The 21630-nt window shown below is 38.4% G+C and overlaps 2 protein-coding genes across 6 annotated transcripts; one reads left to right on the forward strand and one right to left on the reverse strand.

Annotated features, from left to right (window-relative positions):
* Window positions 1-293: 293 nt before the first annotated feature.
* On the forward strand, window positions 294-3818 carry rmdn1 (regulator of microtubule dynamics 1). Of its 3 annotated transcripts, none has more exons than XM_077509693.1 (11): window positions 300-907; window positions 1276-1446; window positions 1997-2102; window positions 2214-2298; window positions 2382-2541; window positions 2643-2732; window positions 2815-2870; window positions 2990-3077; window positions 3142-3172; window positions 3426-3559; window positions 3643-3818. In XM_077509693.1, exons 1-11 carry the CDS (start codon window positions 872-874, stop codon window positions 3682-3684), a joined length of 999 nt encoding a protein of 332 aa, XP_077365819.1. In that variant the 5' UTR covers window positions 300-871; the 3' UTR covers window positions 3685-3818. The 3 variants fall into 3 exon arrangements, with proteins under 3 accessions (XP_077365821.1, XP_077365819.1, XP_077365820.1); XM_077509694.1 differs by having other exon boundaries at window positions 305-1088; XM_077509695.1 differs by lacking the exon at window positions 1276-1446 and having other exon boundaries at window positions 294-907.
* On the reverse strand, window positions 3817-20986 carry wwp1 (WW domain containing E3 ubiquitin protein ligase 1). 3 transcript variants are annotated; one of them, XM_077509681.1, is made up of 25 exons: window positions 20662-20986; window positions 18699-18751; window positions 17517-17608; window positions 15241-15379; window positions 14870-14994; window positions 14522-14674; window positions 13989-14058; window positions 12878-13059; window positions 12269-12632; window positions 11970-12065; window positions 11192-11366; window positions 10368-10422; window positions 9978-10062; window positions 9666-9794; window positions 9347-9419; window positions 9192-9263; window positions 9010-9098; window positions 8759-8918; window positions 7561-7694; window positions 7316-7456; window positions 7110-7230; window positions 6726-6830; window positions 6443-6539; window positions 6279-6351; window positions 3817-5693 (listed from the first exon to the last, which is right to left on the reverse strand). In XM_077509681.1, the coding sequence occupies exons 3-25, from the start codon at window positions 17584-17586 to the stop codon at window positions 5594-5596; spliced, it is 2808 nt and encodes a 935-aa protein (XP_077365807.1). In that variant the 5' UTR covers window positions 17587-17608; window positions 18699-18751; window positions 20662-20986; the 3' UTR covers window positions 3817-5593. The 3 variants fall into 3 exon arrangements, with proteins under 3 accessions (XP_077365807.1, XP_077365805.1, XP_077365806.1); XM_077509679.1 differs by having other exon boundaries at window positions 13989-14061; window positions 20662-20985; XM_077509680.1 differs by lacking the exon at window positions 20662-20986 and adding an exon at window positions 20500-20577 and having other exon boundaries at window positions 13989-14061.
* Window positions 20987-21630: the final 644 nt, after the last annotated feature.

Consider the following 21630-nt stretch of genomic DNA (forward strand, 5'->3'; position numbering starts at 1 on the left):
GTGTTTTTATTCTGTTAGGGAAAGCTATATTTTTAAAATTAACTCCATGTTTAAGGTAATTTTATTTGACATTGACTCTTAGGTTGGTAGACACTAAGAAAGGTAAAATATTCTGAGTTCTGACATATACAAAACTATTTATTTGCAATCTATCAATCTAAATGTTTTTGTTCATGTTGATGTAGGCCTAACTGAACCGGAAATTCTGTTTATATGAGTCCTTTTCATTTAAATTATTATTATTTTTTTCATTGCTAATTTTGCCAACTTGAATGACATTTAAAAAAAAAAAAAATAACGGCAGCACGGTCATGATGTCAAAGGTCAGGCGGCTCAGTTCCCGGTGTCGCTTTACGACGCAATTACGTCCCTATGGCGGGATGTTAACGAATTTGTCGCTATTTGTACGTAGGTCGAAACGCCTTTGTCAATCACAAACCTACGCAAAAGTAGTAGACACGCTGGATATGTCAGTTGCTATGTTAACCGGTCAAAAACAAACAGTTTCAGGGTGTGCAATAAAAGAAATAAAGGAAAAAAGAAAGAAAGAAAAACTTGTATTAATTCTTTTACAGTGAAAAAATAAAGAAATAAACCATGATAACGTAAACAAACAGTGCCTCACTGTCGCGACCCCTGGTGGGGTAAAGAGAAAATCGTAACAATTAAAGTATATTATTACATTTTTATTTTTATTCTCCTCCCCTAACTTTACTTAAGTAGATGAATAAATTCTACTTTACCAGTGGTATGATTTTAAAAACACAAGTATTGTTGTGAACTTACAGGATAGAGTACTTTTGTCACCGACGGATCGAAAGTATTTTTAGTTTCCCATCGACTACTTCAAATTGAGGGACACTTTTACGGGATGTATTCAAGAACGCCACAATGCTTCGGAACGAGTGTGCGAGCCCTTAAAAATAATTTTGCTAGCACAACCACTTGTCTTTTGTGACATTTTAATTGATAAATATGTAAATGATAAACCTGTTTTAATTTCGTAAAGACACACGAACTACACACTCGGGCAAAGTACTATTTTTAACGAACCTGTGTAGTCCTCTAAATGACTGGTATTACTTGGGGTAACGCTTTTAATTCATCTTGAGTAAACACAAAACGTGAAAAAGAGTATGTGAGAGGAAAATGAATGATTATAAAATATAAAAACAAAACGATGTATACGGAACGCGCCTTTCAGTTTCGCAACGTTTCCCGTGAGTGTTCTTGAATGACACCCATATACCGCCTCTGTTGGTAAATATTGGACAGGTGAGACTTTCCTCACTCCCTGTTTGGACCTTTGACGTGATGGCTGGCCTCTTTTGGACGCGGTGTGTCAACAGAACCATCACAGACGGAACTTGGACTAAAAGCATCCGAATTAGAACGGCTAACCGGTTTTACTGGTCCTCTCCAAGAAGGGTCGCCAATGTTCTCACAGTAAATACCGGTTGAATTTTCTATTTATTTTGATGTTTATAGGCTCAAATACCTGCATGATCTAACGTGAGTTAGATCTCTTAATTAAGTCAATAATGCTCAGTTTTCAATTGTTTATGTAGTTTCGATGTGTTTCTAAAACGTAGTTACATGAAGTGTGCCTTGAGTGTATGTGGATAAAGGGAGGGAAACTTAGGTCAAACTTGTTAATAATAATAAGCAATTTTAAATGTATGGTTTCAAGAAAAACAGGCAATCGTTTGAGGGAGTTGAATTTCTGCACACAAGTAGGACTACATGCCAACATAATGTAGCCTACATCAAATGGAGACGGAAAAAAAGTATAAAATAAAGGAAAAACATTTTTGAGAGGTTTGTCGTTTTATGTCCAAAAGATCTCAAAATTATCATGAGTGATTCTGAGGACACAAAATGTGATTTATGCTATAGTGATAAAGACTAAGACTATTAGTAAATAAAGACTAAGTGCACATGTCAAAAACTGCTTAGAGACAGCTAACAGAATGTACCTTTTCTCCCTTGCATGTAGAGTGGAAGGACTGCATTCCTGCTGGGACTCCCAACACTCTCATGTCTGACGTATGGAGCATATCGTTGGGTCCAGGACTCAGCGGTGGTCCTTGCTTTAGAAAAAGGTAGTTCACAATTCACTATGGAATGAATAGAAACAGTCAAATGGAATCTGAATCAGCATAAAGGAAATGAGATACTGAACTGGGATTAATGTATTTTTGTGTTCTGCAAAGAGGAAGTTCTTGAGCAGGCCGACTATCTTTATAGCTGTGCAGAGACACACAAACTCTACCAGCTCCTACTGCAGTACAAAGACAGGTGAGATCTGACCTGTTTACTGGTTTGTGCTCATCACTGTCCCCCCATAATTTTAGCACTTTTTTTTTTTTTTTTTGGTCCAGCGATAATGCCGAGTTCTTGTGGCGGATGGCAAGGGTATCCCGTGATGTGTCAGAGCTGCCCGACACCCAGGAGGGACGGAAGAAACAGCTGGTCTATGAGGCCTTTGAATATGCAAAAAAATCCTTGGAGAAAGATGACAAGTGTTTCGCAGCACACAAAGTAAGACATGGTCATGTTTGTCATGCTTTTTTGTGTATTAAGCTCTGCTCTGTAATTTATATGATAAGATCAAAGACTTTTTTTTTTTTTTTAACCCACAGTGGTATGCAATATGTTTGAGTGATATAGGGGAGTACGAGGGAGTCAAGGTTAAAATTGGAAATTCTTACACAATCCGGGAACATCTGGAGGTGAGAATTAGCCCACTGTACAAACATATAGTTGTGGAACTTTATATAACATGCACTTTTGTGAATGTCCATTTCCTCCTAGAGAGCCCTCGAGCTCAATCCCAAAGATGCAACATCCTTGCACATTTTGGGTTACTGGTGAGTCTTGAGCTTAGTTTCTCACTGTAACATACCATAAAGATATGTGTGTACTGTGTAGTATTTGCTTGTCTACAGTGTCACATTTTAAAACCCTTTAAACTTTTTTTCTCATTTAGGTGTTTTACTTTTTCTGAGCTGCCGTGGTATCAACGCAAGGTGGCGGCGGTTATTTTTGCGTCACCTCCCACATCCACATATGAGGAGGTACGATTTTCATTTATCTTTTTAACTGTTCGCAAGTTTAATTAACAATGTCGTTTCATTCAAGGCTTTGCAGTTCTTCCTGAAAGCTGAACAAGGTAAAAGAATTTAGTTTATTAAATATCCTTGCCATCTTATGGTTTATATACTAGTACACTTTGGCCTGACTAGTAAGACAATTCAGCACACTGGCCGAGTCCAGGTTTCACTGCTTAGCAGTAGGCCAAAAGTGTCACTAGTACACTCTACTAGTGAGGACAAAGAGCATACTAGTACATGGACCTTGCTACATATCAACGATATTCTTTCAATAGGCCGCCGCTCCCCCTAACTGTCATTTTCTTTTCCAAGTCGATCCAAACTTCTACAGTAAAAACCTCCTCATGCTGGGGAAGACCTACATGGCCATGAAGGATGATCAGAAAGCTCTGCTGTGGCTAAACAAAGCGAGAGATTACCCCCCGCGAACGCACGAAGACAAAGAGGTACTAAATGACCTGGAGTTACTGTGTTACGCATGAGGAAGACGCTTTGTGCCTATGAGCTCTTCTGTTCCCGTTGTGTTCAGGTCCACAAAGAAGCCGTTGACCTGTTAAAGAAGTTCAGATGAACCTGGCACCTTTTTGAGAATCTTCTGTAATTGTTAACATAGTTTTATGATTGGCCCTGGACAGAGAAATCGCTCATCTCATCGGGCGACCACCCTCACACCACTTGAAATAAAAGCAGAGTCATGGCAGGGGAGGGAGTCATTCACGTATTTATTTGTATCTCATAAATCCATCTCTCTTCATTTCAAATGGCTGAAAGCTTGATTTAAAAATGAATCCTCTATACACCGGTAAAGGGCCATTCTGTACAGTGTAGCAGGTGTTTACAGTGTGTATCTACACGCGATATGTTACAGTCGGGATGACTTTCAGGTGGCCTGCGCTGCAAGCTGGCCTGCCGCGAAGGCCGCCTGAAACGCTCCCAGTCTATTTCGGATATGAAACAAAAGGCATCACAGATTTCCAAACACTGGAACGGCGGCTCTGCAATTTATTATAATATCTAAGTATGCTATCTGTCATTATCTTTGTACAATGAGTATTCACATACACAGTTTGGGATTCGCTTGGATTATAGGTTTGCGATGGAAAAAGGAAGCACAGTTTTCAAAGTCGGCTCCTTTTGCTACAATACGATACGTTTCCTCCGTCATTTCTAGCTCAAGCTAGACCTGGGAAAGGCAAATTAAAAACCCAACCTAAAAGCATCTTGATCCAACAAATATTTCAGTCTGGATTTAAACCATCGATAAACACAAGGGGGGAGGAAAAAAAAAAAAGCACCGGCGTTGTTGGTGAAGTGAGGATTAAAAGGTGGAATTATGGGAAGCGAGGGGACAACTAGAGTTTTGATTGCATCTCGGCATACCAAATGAGACATCAAATGTATGTGGGGAGGGAAAAGCAAAGGGGGGGCCAGGTGAAGGATTACCAGCTTGAAGGCTGGCCAAAAACATTTAGATTTGCCAAGATATTCTTAACTTCTACCCACTTAATACTTTTCGGCACAAAAATTTGACATGTTTTTTTCCCTTCCTTTTTTAGTGCTGCATCTTTTCTTTTCAAGTTAATTAAATAATTTAAACACATTGCTGCTGGAATCTCAGATGGAAAAAAAACAAGACGCCCCTGTTCAGTTCTAACCTATTGATGATTCAGCATGTCATCCCGCCTCACTGCAGCCGAGGTGGAACATGTCACCGTGGACTTTCAATAAGTCACCATAAAGTCAGTGGGTACTTACTGCTGGGAGAAGGTGAAAAAAAAAACAACCAAAAAAACCCACAACACTCCCCTGTAAAATATTTAGTTAGCATATCGATATAAAACATCCTGTACAATTCAGATGAACAATTTGAAGGGTGCAACCAATTGACTTTTAGTTTATCCCAACATCACTTCAGTTTGTTCACTGAACTGTACAGGCCATTTTTTTTTTTTTTTTTTTTAAAAAGCACACAAACATTTTACAGGCGATGTTGGCTTTTTCGATCCACTGCTTGATGAAGGATGAATGAGAGGTTGTTGGTTTGAGGGATTTCAGGCACCAGAATCCAAACAACTACTACTGAAAAGCTCTATAGAACTAGAGCTTTATAAAAAAAAAAGAAAAAAAAAAAGGATATTGCGTTACACAATAAATCCTGTCCAAAATCACTACAAGTCTTTTCACGAAAGCCGTCAGGAGTAGGGCTTCATCTTGAAAATATTAACGTTTTCCGTATTTTTCAAAAGATCAAAAAGATAGGGAGGCTTGCATATTTCTTGAAGGGGGGGGGGGGCGGTGTCCATATATTAAAGGTCTGCTGAAATAAGATTGCGGCAAGAATGATGCTGCAAATTAAGATTTGGTTAAAACTGATAAAATAAGCTTATATACATTTGGTGGTTATCTTGTGCAATTATTTGATTGATTTCGGTCGAACAATCAGTGATGAGGGGGAGCGAAACGTGGGAGGAGCGCTCCGTCTATTCTTGTCCGAATCCTTCCGTTTCCTCGATGGCGAAGAGGAGTTTCTCTTTGAGCTGCTCAAAGCTTTTGTAAGGGGGCAAGTCCAGACGGTTGAAGCTGCGGGTAGACACACGAGAAGGGACCCGACGTTTAGTAGAAGTACAACGATGTTGAATCCATTCATGAACCAGTGGAAGAACGCAAATAATTAATTATTCAATGCTGATGTATCTTTGTTCATTAATTTATACCAGTGATGTACAGTAACATTTATATATATATATATATATATATATATATATATATATGGTCTCTATCATTTCAACTATGTTCAGACTGCAGGCAAATGCGACCCGAATCAGAGTTTCGGTACTCGCAACAGCGGCCTCTTGTGGTCATTTTATGACAGAGAACTAGTAATTAGAAGAATAGAAAATTGCCATTATTTTTATGCAAATTTAAGAGGAAATTATTAAAATGATTTGTCATTGTTTTTCTTTTATGTATTTTTTTTAATTTTATGTATCAAAAGTACTAGTGGTATCGGTACTTTGCATCATTATCGGTCACTACTCAGGATTTTGAGTACTCGTACTGGTAACAGTATGAAGAAAAAAAAAAAAAAAAGTGGTATCAAATATCTCCAATATGAGTTTCCAATATACCCTCAATAACAAAAAATGGCAAGAGCCTTCCACTCACCACGTGTGGCTCCTGGGAAGCCATGTTTCCTTACCAACCTTCTCAATGCAGAACTTCTGTGGCCCGTTACTTCCTGTAGTGGAAAACAAGGTCAAGAGTGCAAGGTGGCAGAAAAGTGCAATAACAGAACAAGATGTTTTAAGTGTTTGTGTGGCCCAGCTAACCCATGAGCTCAGCGAAGCCGCCCAGAGGAAGCCTGCAGGTTCCAGTGACAAACTGCATGAGGCGCAGACGCACTTCGTTGTCCACTTCTTTCACGAGCTGCAAGGGAGGTAGGAAGGAAGGACACACAAGTGACTGCACAATGTTTTTTTGTCTTGTTTTTTGGTTATTTTTTTAAAGCCCATTTTAAAGTTTAAAAAACAAAAACCTGAATTAAAATGCACTCTTTAAATTTCTACTCTGTAAAGGGGGGGGGGGGGGTTGCAGTAGTATATACGACAGTACCTGCCAGAACCAGATGATCTGTTTACTGTTCCTGGTATAGTGGCGATACACTGTGTTCCTTTGCCAGTCCTGTAAGTCCACCTCTTGCATGCCGCACAGCATCACCTGGATAACACATGCATTGACAAAATTGTTCGTACCCTCATTAATGAAAGGAAGCCCCACAATGATCATTAAAAATGACTTGAAAATTTACTGAAAATTAACCCACCAAAATCAGTTTTTGTTTTACTTTTGTGGGCTAACAGAATTACCATTAAAACAAACTAACAAAAATGAACTGGGAGCAAGCTTTCTCACATTTTGCTCCAGGATATTCTCAAGATTTCCAGGCAACAAAAGAGCAAACAACACACCACGGTCAGCAATCGTAATTCTGCCTACCTCCAGCTCCTTTTCATCGAAATACTGGAGCCACTGAAGTGGAACCACCTCATTAAAACCATCCAGGAAAGCTTTGGTCTGACCTTCAACTCCACGGGAGAACCTCCACTCTGCCATTAAACTACAAGCCACATTTAAATATGGTCACGTATGCAAAATGTTATCAGAGGGCGCATTTCTGCTCAAAATGCTGCCAGTGCCAGAACCTGATATACTCCTCTTTGTTCTCCTCAGTGACAAGGACGTTGGTGCCATCCGGTTTGAGGTCATGGGATGTGATTTTGCCCAAGATCTCCATGTCCACTGAGAAATACATCTCCAGACCACACTCCTCAATGTTGTTGTCCCTAAGAAGACACAGCTTTATGTTAAAAAAAAAAACGTGGAATACAAACCCTACTATCTCTGCTCCTTTCGCAACAGATAACAATGATGCAGACAAAATAGTCACCTGATCCATATAAGTGAGTTATAGAATTCCGGGTCGATGGACTCCAAATCTTTGAGGAGGAGCTTCTTATTGAGCATACGTTTGTAGAACGGCAGAGAGAAGCCCGTGTCGATGAACTTTCCGTGAAAAAGTGCCTAAAGACAAGGAGATAAAACAGATTCAATAGAATAGACCACGCGTGAATTCGCCCCATCGCTTAGCTTAATTGCATTCTGAGTGTGTATGGCTGCTTTTCTATAGGTGCCCTGCAACTTGTTGGTAATTTGTTGAAGGTATATCATGCCTAATGTTACTTTTCATTGTTTTTGACACATCCAGAGAAGCTTTGATGGCATGCTTGCTTGCCATTGCTACAATCTGGTCTACCAGTCTGAACACATCTTGTTCTGTGTTAGCACGATTTTACTGCTCCGTGTCGTGCGCAGTACAGTAGCATAATGTGGATTGCTCGCACACACTGGAATGAGCGGTCCATAAATCCTCCTCACAACGAGAGGTTTAAGACCATTCTGTCAACAGACTGCTAAAATGAGTGATGTGCAAACCACCCAATGGCAGTGACATGAGTAGTAGTGTCTTTTTTTCCGAGTCAGTAAAACCAATACATAAATTTAAAGCAGCTAAATAATGGCACAGTAAGACATAAAATATATAAAATAAAATGCATTCATTGGTTGTACTCCATATCACCATTATAAATAAGCAGACAAGTTCTTCTGCATGAAAACTGGTGTCCATAAACCATGAAGTTATTTTAAACACCGGCTGCCAACAGATTTTTGTCTGCTGACAATGCTTTTTGTTATTCTCAAATGATTAGTAAAAAAAAAAACATTTAAAGGGGAACATTTTCAGTTTACAGCTTGTTGAATACAGGTGGACTATTTCCAACTTACTAGGAGTCTAAACAAAGATACAATAATAATAATAATAATAATAATAAATACATCAGTGTGCTTTCATGGAAAACTACAGAAATGTGCGAATATTTACTGCTGAGAGGCTGCTAATTCTTAAGATCGATAATCCAAAATTTATTATTGATTTGATAAGATTAGTTGTCAATTAATCATTGCACCTCAACATTACAGTAAAATGCAAAAAAAAAAAAAAAGTAAATAAGTACATTCTCAAAAGACCTGTCAATTCTGTATTGCAAGCCATTAATATTGCAGTAAGAGGGATTCTGCGATAATACCATTGCAATAAATCTGCCTATGAAGCAGAAATATGAGAGGTGGTCTGGGTTGATAGCAGAAGCTGGGTTGATCTGCAGGCAGTAGTTGCTCTTGCCAGCGTACTCAAACAGACAGTACATGGGGTTCAGCACCTCATGCGACAACAAGAAGAACCACTCCCTGACGAGAAAGAAAAAGACGAGACAGGAAATTAGGAGACAAGTTTCAATAATGGAGCTTTGCATTCTTATCATTCATTTTCATGTATTACCGAGCTAAGCCTCCGTAATCAAGACCCTCCTCGCCTCGGAAGATGACGTAAAGTCTCCGCCTTAAGTCGTAAGGTTTTAGAGCCATAATCTAAAACGCACACAAAAACAAAAACACACCATGAGCAACTAGCAAAGGTCTGGATATGTTACGACTGTGAATGTAGTACAACAATCCACTTACCTGCTGGAATGAGTCTTCAAACAACGTCTGTCTGGAGACGGTGATCTTCACATGGCTCGGGAGGGCGTTCGACTGGGTACAAATAATATTTGAAGTGAAACTGCCATGAAGTTTTAAAAAAGCAAGTTGAAGAATAAAGCACAAAAGATACAAACCTGGCACAAGTAGCGAAAATGGGCAAGTTTCCATCGGAAGCTGCGCTCGTATGCAATTTGTGGACCTTTGGTGCTGAAAACACAAAAAGTCAAAAAGTGAAGCTGAGTAGCAGATTTGACTTTTTCAAAGACTAAAGTGACTCAACGTTTCTTGTCTTTTCACATCTAGTCACTAAAAATGTAATCAGTGCAAATCAATAACTGGCATGATGAATCTACAAATAACGTCTCGCTAACAAACATAGTCCATTAAACATTAAAATTTTAGAATACATTTATAGTACGTGAACAAGTATTTCAATTATTATTTTTATCGTACACAGAGGACTTTCCAGTGCGGGGGTCGCTAAATGTCGTCGTCCGGGTGTTATGATCGACGAAGTATCGAACACCTTCCCTTGTGTAGCGGATCTCCCAACCCTCAGGTAGAGGATCCTCATTCTGTAGCCTGAAACACACACAAAAATTGTTTATACTTGAGGTTTGTATCTGTGAAATTGATTTCAACTGCAATGTATTGTTGTGCCTCTTAAGATGAACTGAATAATGTTTCAATAATTTTCAAAGTGTTTGTAAAATTATGTTTGGATCGTTTCACATTTCATTCTCTGGCCCTTTCGTCTCAGCTCACCCTTGGGTTCGGGGGTCCTCCCACTGTGTTGTCTTTGTGTTGTGGTTGACGAAGTATACTCTGTCGTTGGAGTCCACACGCCTCTCTAGAGATGTTTAAAAAACAAAACAAAAGAACCAAAAAGTGAATAGTGTCATAAAAACAAGGGACACAATGTTTAATAAACTGACACAAAAGATAATGAAATCAATGTTTTTGTCTCCTGTGACCTGTAAACAATAGCAATAACAGAATGGAGAGGAAAGACTGCGATGGCAACAAATCACTGATGACACATTCAGAATACGCATTGTAAAATATTATAAGCCACATCTGTAAACATCAAGCCTCAAACTGTCATCGACACATGTAATATATCCAGCCTCTGAGTCAAACAGAATGTGAACTCACCCCAACCAGGAGGTAGCGGGCCTAGTGGATCGTTCTCAGCAGACATCATGGATGCCTAAAAATGAGGACGGCCATTTTTAAACACTGAATCTAGTGAAACAGCATTCCAAAAATATGGCACAACGTAAAAAAAACATTGCAAAAATAAATGTACTTTATTTTTAAGAAACCCATTGCTGGCACTTCTCAATACACCCCTGCTCTGGACATCTTACAGGGATGAAAGACTTATCAGTAGAAACTTTCCAAAAGCTAACCTGATAACAACCAAAAGATTTGCTTTAAAATTTCTTTAATATACAGTGTTCCCTCATTTATCGCATGTTCATCTTTTGGGGCCACGTTGTTTCTCAGATTTTTTACAGCATGCTTTTTTTTTTTTTTTAAACGTGGTTTAATTTTTTGGTCTTTGAGCGGCCGTATCTCTCGAACCCTATGTCTGACCGTGACATTCATCTCGACGAGTCCTTTCCGACGGTGTCTGCCCCATCACTCCACGGCATTGCATTCCGGAGACAGAAAATATATACTGTGCTGTATAACAAGTAAATAAAAAAAAACATACTTTTAATGGGAAAAAATGACTGTAAATGAAAAAAAAAGAAACAAATGATGAATGAAAAAATAATTCATAATAAACTAAAAATCATACCAAAATGAAAAAACATAATAAACGGAAAAAATATATATAAGAAATGGGGATTGTTCTTTATTAACGCGGATTTCAATTTTCCCGGGTAGTTTTTGGAATCAACACCTGCGATAAACGAGGGAACAATAATCTTGACTGGCTCAAGCAAGAAATGTGGTCATAGTATTCTTACAGAGTAGAGGTATCTCTGGTTAAACTGGTGCATAGCTCCTTGCAGCTGGCTGCGTTGACTCTGCCACTGCTCAAAATTCCGGACTGACTCCATTGTGGGACGCTGCCATGTGGTAGTGCGTGTGTTATGGTCCACGTAATAGATCCTGCCCCGGTCATCGACACGGCGCTCCCATCTAATAGACACACAAAAGAGGAAGAAAGGGTAGCAGTCCTCATTACCTCATTTAAGAGATTTGTTTTATATTGATTGAACATTTTCTGTCAAACATGCAGAAAAAAACATTTCTGCCTTTACTAATTTTTACTGAGGCGTTTCATGCTGCCAATATAAATAACAATAGTCTTGTCCCATCTGACCAATGAAATTACAGACCACGTCACAGTGGACCAAGTAAACTGCCCGAAGTTTGCCCTCATACTGAATATTCATATCGATCATATGTGTAGTTCAGTGGGAGGCTTGGATGACAAAATCTTTTACCACAACTGGCCACATACAAGGAGCGAAGCTTAAGGGCAAATATTGCTGAGGTTTGCCAGTTATTCATGACGTGGAGCTGTGGAAAACATCTATTCAATCATGTCTGTGGTATGCAAATGCATGTGAATGCACAAGAGTAACCTTAATCCTAATAAATAGCGGTTAGTCATTTCAACTTTTTTTTTTTTTTTTTTTTAATATGAATGTGAAGCCTAGAATTTGAGGCAGTTAACAGTACATGGGAATTTTTTTGGGCTGTATAATGAAGATGGAGAACAAAGAAATTCAAGCTCACCCTGGTGGTAGTGGCTGTGGTCTTTCCCAGGTCGTAGTTCTGGTGTTGTGGTCTACGTAATATGTTCTCCCGTGTGGGTCTTTTCTCTGCTCCCAACTGTGAGACATAATAATGTAATTAATGATAAAGGACCTGACTTGGCAAGTTTGGAATAATTTTTCTTAAAATGATTCTGAAAATAAAATAAAATGGGATTATATATATATATATATATATATATATATATATATATATATATATATATATATATACACACACACACACACACACACACACACACAGTATATATGTTTTGTTACCCAGGTGGAAGAGGATCAGAGGTGCCAGCTGCAGGGACCTGTTGCCTGGGTTTGGGCCCATCTGTAGATACTGCTGCAGCGCTGCTACTGCTTCCACTGTCAGCTGACATATTTGTTTCTCCCGGTACTGGGGAGGCGGACACTGACGACGAGGACGCGATGGCGGTGGCACCCTGTGCTGTGGAAGTGCACGTGGATGAGGCGGCAGTCGCAGCGGCATCATCATTCGGATTAGCAGCAGAAGACGAGGTTGAAGCCTGTGGAGGCGGCGGCTGAGATGTGCCATTTGGAGCCGTGTCGGAATCTGGCAGAAGAGCATCCGGAGTACAGTCCTCGTGGTTTTCTGCTCGAGGCAACGTGTCACCTGTTGTATCAGATGATGACCCAAGTTTGTCAAAAACATTGAGGTTTCTTTCTAATCTGCATTTTCTAATGTAATTTGTGTCACTGTACAAACTCAAAAATATTGTATTTAAACAGATTGTCATTCTGCAATGATTGCACACCAATGAAAGTGTAACAAAGCTAAAATTTGAGCTATTTAAAATGTCAATTTCACAAGAAATCAACTGTCGCTATTGTAAACTGTATAGAAAATCTTATACTCACGAGTCCTACTCTCCGCATCACTATCTGAGGGTTGGTGGCTTGGTGTGGAGTTGGGCGTGACATCGCCATTGATGACGCGACCTAGGGCTGGGCTACAGGAACTGGAAGGCACCTGACTATTCAATCCATTAGAGGTTGAACAGGAAGCTGACCGCAGGCCCATGTCTGTCCCATTCACTGTGCTATACAGGTGGAAGCAAATGACATCATGTGGTGAGGGCACTTAGAAACCCCTGCTTACATGTTATACTTTTGGACCACTGATAATGAAAAGCAATATAAGAAAGAAAAGCACCGTTCTGAAACTGCCAGCAATGTGCTCACAGCAAGACAGCACAAAACGTGCAATACGACGTGTTTTGCAAAATATTGGCTGTAGGCACACTGCCAGCGTTGATGACATTCATTTCGGCCACAGAGATTCGTCACATCCACATGATGAAGCTCAGATAAACAAGTGACTTTAGTTAAAACTAGGGATGTTAACGATAACAGCAATATTCACGATATTGCGATATTAAAACTGCCACAATATATCGTCGTCATCATGTCACGATATTAAAAGCAGCCCATCTTTTAAAAAAAAAAAAAAAAAAAAAAAGTGCAGTTCTAGCATCCCCTGGTGGCTAGTTTTTTAGTGCAGTTTAATTTTCATACGGTATGTTTTGGCCCTTCCATGTTTAAAATCCATGCTAATCGTAAGATGAAGGGGAACGTCATATGCTTGTGAACAGATTCAATATATGGAGGAACTCAATATGTGCGTGCATTAGCAAGTGCCTCAATATTAAGTGTTATGAGATTGTAGGTTGTTTATATGCATTGCTGTCATGTACAAAAGCACAATATTCTGGTTTTGTTTTTAGTATGAGTTCTTTTTTTTTTTGTATCACCAACCTCCCCACAATATTGTGATAATTATCATATCGTGACCAAATCGTGCTAATGGATTGCGTTCCATCCCTAGTTAAAACTTACTTTATTTTTGCTACACTGTATTTAGTCCATGTAGTTAAACAATTGAGCATTATTTATTTATTTTAAACAAAAACAGCCATTTTAGGAGCATCGCATGTATGGAATTGGAAATGTCAAATCTGAAACATTTTACCTGTTGGCAGCCCTTGAGGAAGAGGAAGAAGATTCTGCATTTTCATGGATGGCGTCACCATTCTGCTGGACTTCTGAGGCGGAGGGGAGGATGTTAATAGTAATTTGAGTGTAAATTTGTGTGCCGATGTGTTGACCCCAAAAAGATTTATGGTGCTGACACAGAACCAGTTTTATCAGAACTGGAAAAAACATAATATTAAAATATGAGTAGACTAAAAGCTTATCTTATGGATGGAAAGGATGCTTTCCCTACTGGCCGTGCCAAGAAATGGAATATTGGGATGCTTTTCACAATAAACTATAATAATGGATGTGACAGGGAAAATGTTTATGGGTAACAGTATAATTACCCTTCCAAGTGTTTTCGTTTTTTTGTTGTTTTTTTTGCTTGCCCTTTCATACATTTTTTTTTTATTAGGTCTACCTCAGTTGGATTTGTGAACAATTCGCCTTGCACATCAGGTTTACATTTCACAATTGGATCATGAAATCAGAATAGGGGGAAAAAAAAAAAAAAAAAGCTGCTCTCACTAGTGCCATTTGCTGCATTCCCATTGGTTAGTGGTGCCAGTTCCTCCTGATCACCGACAGTGAGCCCATCCAGGTACACCGTCAGCTCCCCTGCAGGCACCATAACGCCCTTGTGCTCCACAGTCAGCTTCAGCACCTCCTTCACATTCTCCACTGTGGAGCCAACACAAATTGAAGGGGTTCACAACAAAAAAAGATGGAATAGACGCTTGTATGGTATAAAGAAGTATAGCCTCGTAGTGACCTCATATTTTGATTTTCAAATCAAAATCATAGTGGTATTTGCTTCACATAACATGTGCATGTGTTTCAAGTATATATATATATATATATATTTTTTAATCATACATTTGCTTTCATGCTGCTCCAAGGTTGCCATCAGGTCCAGTGAGGCTTTGCCCAGCAGAGCGTCGGCTTTCAGGGTGTGGTGACTCCATACTTTGAAGTCCACCTGGCTGTGCGGTGTTACATTCCTAATGTTTTAGAAACATGTGAGACATATAGTTACACTTAAGCAGCCCCCCAAGGGCTGAGTTATATAAGCAAAACAAGAAGACTACAAAAACTGTTGGGAGCAGCAACGGTAAATGTCTCTACAAACAAAAAATAATTTAAATCAAGTAACATACTGTGTGGGATATAAATAAATAATATATGTTGTTTAAAAAACAACTATCCAATGTTTTAGTTACAGAAAATAAATATGGGTTGTCTCTTACAGAGTAAGCCTTTCATCCCATTTCGGACTAGATGAGCTGTGAGACTTGGCTGTGCGACGCGACTCTCCCTCTGCTGTCACCTCCACGTAAATGGCAACACCAAACAAGCTTTTCTTCCTCTTGATTTTGGCACAGGAAACTATTTGAAGACACATAGAAAAAAAATCACCCTCTGGAAAACACTGAGTTTAGCAATTACACAGTACATTGTCCACGTTTTAAGCATCAGCTACCTTTATTTAAAAAATGCTACAAACAAAATACTGTACTACTGTAGTATTAAAATGTTCAGTTTGTTTTAAGAATAAGTTGAAATAAGATGAAAGGAATTTAATACCACATATCAATTCGCTAAAGCTACATTTGGACATTCCAATTTACAAAGGGCACTGCTAATTTTCCGAGAAATTGACTTGTCTTGACTGATCCAACTTCAACGGCGTATTCTTGTGATTAACAAACATTATCAAATAATATTTATCCAGAATCCCCACATCCATCATGTGATGTAATGCCAGCCAAGTGCCCTGAGACAAGACACCCCAATTATCCTGGCGATTTTCCACAATATTTTTGGATCATTTCAATCCCATTGTTCCAAAATACACCATCAATGGCCAGCCCTAGAGGGGAACAGATCATTTGACCTACACGTCAAGAAAGAGGGGTGCAAACATGCCCAGGGTTTGCAGGTATCATCAAATCTTATTTAATAATTTTTAATGCAACTTAAAACTAATTTAATGCCCAAGTCGTACTGCATATACAGTTAATTTATTAGGACTGTCAGTCAATTACAGTTTTTAATTGTAATTAATCAAATAACTCACAATTAAATCACAAATTAAATGCATGTTTTATCTATTCCAAATGTACAATAAAATATCTTTTTCAAGTTTTTCATACTCTTGTTAATTAACATAAAAGTGGACAAATATGGTTACCAAATGCAAATGTGGTTGTATCTTCCACTTTAGTGATACAGTAATTTTATAGTTGGTAATTCATGAAGTTACAGTTAACAGTTGTGTTTAAAAAGAGTGTGAATCTTGGATTTGTGCTGAGGTAACTTTCTGCCACTAGGTGGCATTAGGGTTTCATGTTGGACATTGGTGAGCAGAAACAGTACATTTTTCTTGGCAAATTCTGAGCAATTGGTATTTTGAAAATTAAGCAACTCGGGGACTGCAGGCCATTTTGTTCATTGTAAATTACAACTGCTCGCAAGTAGCCCCACAAATATATATTTTTAATCACAATTTTTATTGCTAAATTGTGTTATAGTGTGACGCCGTTGCACATTCGATGACTTTTAATGCTTTTTAAATGACCCACGGAAAGACTTGACACCGATAATCAGGTAGAATTGAGCATTTGCCCATTTCGATCAAAGTCAGCAAAAGCCTACTTATTGGATGTCTGTAAAAGATTATGCTGGCAGATTATCCACTGGGGTGTATTAAGATAGTAGTTAGCAGTAGGACAAAGGTTAAACCTGTTTAATATTTACAAACGCAAACCCTTACGTGTGTGTGGTCAGCAGCCAGTTTGGTTGAGTCAAGGACTCTGCGATTGTGACAATAAATAGAACAATAGGCAATTAGGAAACAAACCAGAGGCTCGCGCTGTTACCGGACACAAATAGGGGAAACTGGTTGGTTTGAGTGTTTGCATAACGTGTCTCCCAAGTCATTTACCACAATAAAAATGAGTTTTTCCACTGCAATGTACTGTTGTTACCAGATAAGTCTTGCTTCTACTTTGAATCTTTATTTCTTGTTTGTGTTTTTTAGCAGTTGAGATTCAACATCTTCTCATGCTGTCTCTCACGGGTCAGTCTTGGTTGTATAGTTGTATAGGAGAAGACAGCCGACTACATAAAATAAAAGTGAGTCAACTTTTACTAACAAGTCAGTATCTGCAGTGTAAGCTGATAAAACTGTCTTCAAAGGTTACTGAAAGTACTGGTGTCTATTTCATAATGTGATTTTTGAAACTGTTTTCACAGCTTATCAGCCACATCTTCCTGAACAAGCAAATGTGTTAAGTGGAATGAATGGCCCAACAGTTATTCGAACTTGATGAATGTGAAATGTTGATTAGTGTTCTACTTGAGTGTAAACCAACACTGTAAAAGTATGTGATTTGCATTCCAATGCTGCTGACATAGTTGTACTCAACAGTCGTGATAAAGTTAAACATTTGTGTTATTGCCACAAACCGAGTGTGTGTTGTGTGTGCGAGTATACCCAGTACTGTACATAATGTGGACTCACCAACTGCATGCAGCTGCGACGTTCCTCTGTAGTTATGGCTTGACTCTGCTCTGAGCGAGGCTGTGGCCATGTCCTCCACCACAGTGGGAAACCTCAAAACAATGCACAAGTTTAGCATACTGTATATTACATGCACAAATCTTGTAAATTTTTTGAAGTAGTTTCCATTATCCGCATTCACTTTAAATCCATGGTTGGGGAATCCAGGTCCAGAAAGTAAAAACCCGGAAAAAGTTTGGCTTTAACCACAGTTGCTCCTACTCAACAGGTGGAGACGAAATTGTTTACCTACCAGTTGAGTAGAAGAGTTGGTTTTTGCTTTCTGGACCTGGATTCCCAACCCTGCTTGTTTGTATGTCACATTTATTTACGTTAAAATTCAAACTAAATAAACATAGTATGGTAGTAGAAGACCACAGAATATCACACCAAAAATCTTATGTTTTCCTCATGTTTTAAGTTTGAGCAATGTTTCAACACTTTTGCAAATACCGGTATGTGAACAATATCGGTACATGTTCAGATCTGCAGTCCAGTTATAATGCTAAAAATAAAAAACTATTCTGCAAAGACAAAATTAATTTACTGAAACAGCGGAACCTTCAAAGTCGAACAAATTTAAACTCGTCACTGTAAATGCACAGTAAGTATATTGATAAAAAGTGTAATTGTCATACAGGTATACAAATGTTAATGTTGTATGCGCAAACTAAATCTAAATAATTTGCCCCTGGTTTGAAAATAGAAAAAAAAAATCTTGTTGACAAACTGCTATTATTTTATTTGTTGTGCAAAACAAAATTCTGTTTAATCAAATTATTGTGTGTATGTACAGAATGTTTCACTGATTCTCTTGCTCATACTGTTCTGAGCAGTCAGACAAGTTCCTATATCGCAATATCCAGTTCTATTTCACAACACTCTTTGCTATTATTGGTACAACTATTATTTCTTCAGAAAAAAAAGCACACACACAAATGATGGGAAAAAAAATAAACTTGGTGTTCATCATTTAGATGCTCACAAAGATGAACTTTCTCATGACAAAATGCAAGAAGGACTGTTCAACCAAAGGTTTTCGACTCTTGGAAGGTTGTGGTTTTTGTTTATTACTTTTTTTCCCCTGCATTCCTTAACTACAAATATCTCTTCTGTACTATTGAGATACACTGATATACTTACAGATAGCATGTGTTATTTGATACTCCAGTTTAGCCCACTCCGTGTCCCATGGTCTGTAAGAAAGAATGAAAGAAAGAGCAAAAAAGGTATTTTAAATTACAACATTCAACATCGAACAAAATGGCTCAAGTCTGCTCTGCGAAAAATAAAATATATATTTTTTCTGTCTGGCTCAGACAGGTACAGGTACACCTACCTATGATGGACCTCTGTTAGCTACTTGAGGAAAAATTCAAGCCCATTGATATATATTATGTATTATATTGCACAATGTATTATCTATCTTTCATAGTGTACGGATTAGGGTGATTTCTTACCTGCATGCTTATGAATTTAAGTGGTAGAACAATGAGCTTGTACAAGAGTACATAAAGTTTGTGCATCATTAAAACGTTGGTTTCAGCAGCTGTCAAATGATTGTTACATAAACATGTTGGACAGCTGACAAGATATATTTTCATGCTTTCAGTTGCATTGTTAATTAAATGCGTGTTGAAGAATTTGATGCAAAATTGAATCCTTTTACTTGACTACACCCATTGGAGATATTGACTAGTATGTGGTCTTAAGACAATATGATGGTAGTTATTGGAGTAGACATCTGCTGGGGCAACGCCAGTGAGAAGTATTATTCTAATTCTACTATAAAATTCTCACTATAAACTGCAACTTTTCCCCCAAATTTATCCCCTGTGGTATTTGTAGATTTCCCGGATATCAGGTCCAGGAGCGTCACATTCTCATTTACTCTTAGCTTCTCTTTAACTTATCAAATTAAGTTTTATTGTCCATGAATGTGTTGATCAACTTCATGTTGAAGCACTGACTGCTCACGTTTAAAATTCCATCCATACGACCAATCACAGCTTGCCTGTTTTCTGGTTTTGGTCAGCAAACTGAGCCATGATTGGTCGTTACCTGCTCCTGAGCAGTCAACAGCAAGTGGAAACATTACTTTTTAAAGGTAATAATTGTTCATAAAAAATATATCACATTAATTATAGACAAAATATCTTCTAACTGTTGAAAATGGCTAAATGAGTCAAGTATCCTAAATTACAGAGCATATTATTTAATAAGTAAGGGGAGTTAAATCTGTACTTCTATGTCAGTCTTTTTGTACACAAGTATCTCTATTTTTACTGAAGTAGTGTGCCACATGTCTACATAATGTCAGTACCATTGCCATAAAACGTAATAAAAACAAAAACAATCAAGTGGTTACAATCTCACAAACAGGGTTGCTACTCAAACAGCATGTCTGCCCTTGTGTTAATTTGTTGTGTCATTACTCAGCTACAAAAGGGCAGATTTAAACCGTCAACCGTTCTTATCATCTCGTCTTGCTGAGCTCTCCAAACAGAATCCCATTGGTTTTAGAAGTGTAACACCTTGGTGAGATATCAAAACAATGACGTTAACATCACTTGCTATCTTTGGACAATCTACTGTGTTCCTTATGAGTTAGCTCAAGGAGTTTACCACAATAATAAGCTCATTTTAAAAGACATCGTGTGGTTCACTGCTAATCTTAAACCAATGTTTGAACTATAACTGTCACATTTGTATCTGCCAGATAAGGCTTGCTAACGACATGATAATGTTCGGCAGCCAAAAGCTAAAGTCACCTAGCCTAGCTAGCTTGCTAACTGTCAAGTTAGCTACATAGCTAGGTAGCGTTGCAAGAAAACACTTTCATTGTGGTTTTATATGTCTGTACGACTGTCCCACTCGTTTGTATCAAAACATATGTACACGACTTCCCTACCGATTAGTACACAAGGCTTACAACATTACTCACAGAGCCGAGTCAGTTAGCCGGCTTGATAGCAAACTTTAGCAGCATTTGCTAATCGTCCGCCATCGTAGACAACTGTTTTTAGGAGGTGTAAGAAACATTTTTTTTTTACGAACGTCATTTAGTCATGACGATTCCATCTTGTGCTACAGCATTTGTTGTTACCTTGTCCGTTCGCCTCTTCTTTCCCACGGGCTGTTTCGGCGTCAGTGGGTCGGTCAGTCCTGTTAAGAGTAAAGGCCTCCAATCTTGTACGGTTCTTTCGCCATCCCCGTACACAAACCACTAAGCAGGAGGGACGAAGAAGAGGAAGAAAACGCCGCACACACACTCAGCGGTGACGGGCGCGCCACCCCTTAAAACAAAAATTGCTGCGTAATAACGGGAAAGACGAAGCACTCGGAACCAGTACCTTAATCGTATGTTTATGCACGAGAAACTCATGGACTTTTCCCGTGCTCGTCTCAAGTGAACTGTATGCTTGTGTGCAACTGTATCTGTGGTGTTACAGTGCATAACCCAGACCCTCTTGCTTGCCTCATACTTGTCAGTGTAAACATTGGCATTGTATGTATTCTCTTTTTTGTTTTTTTGTTTTTTACTTTCCATTTTTTTCGGGTCTTTAATACATTCGGCTTTTCTGCCTTTCTGTCAAATTTCTGACATTTATGGCAATTTAATATTGTAATTTTCTGCCTCTCTTCCTCCATTATTTATTTATTTTTGTCATTTTATGGATTCTTTTGGGACGTTTTTTCCTGCCTTTTTTGCTATCAAATTTCTGACTTTTTGGGGGGCAATTTGTGTACATTATATATTACTGGGGATTTCTTCTTTTGTTTTTGGACATTTTATAGGTACTCTTCGAATGTTTTCTTTTCTGCCTTTTTTTTTTTTTTTATTATTAATTTTCTAACGTTTTAGACAATTCCAATGACATCTTATGGTAATGTTCTGCCTTTCTCTTTTGTTTTTTGTTTTTGTTTTGTTTTTTATTTGTATTTATTTTTTGATATTTTATATTCGTTTTTGAATGTTTTCTGCTGTTTTTGAATACATTTTCTGACTTTTTTGTGTGTGTGTGTGTGTGGGGGGGGATTTTTCTACATTATATGGTCACTTTACTGAAGTGCG

This window comes from Festucalex cinctus, chromosome 20 (assembly GCF_051991245.1).
Source record: "Festucalex cinctus isolate MCC-2025b chromosome 20, RoL_Fcin_1.0, whole genome shotgun sequence".
NCBI classification, from domain to species: domain Eukaryota; kingdom Metazoa; phylum Chordata; class Actinopteri; order Syngnathiformes; family Syngnathidae; genus Festucalex; species Festucalex cinctus.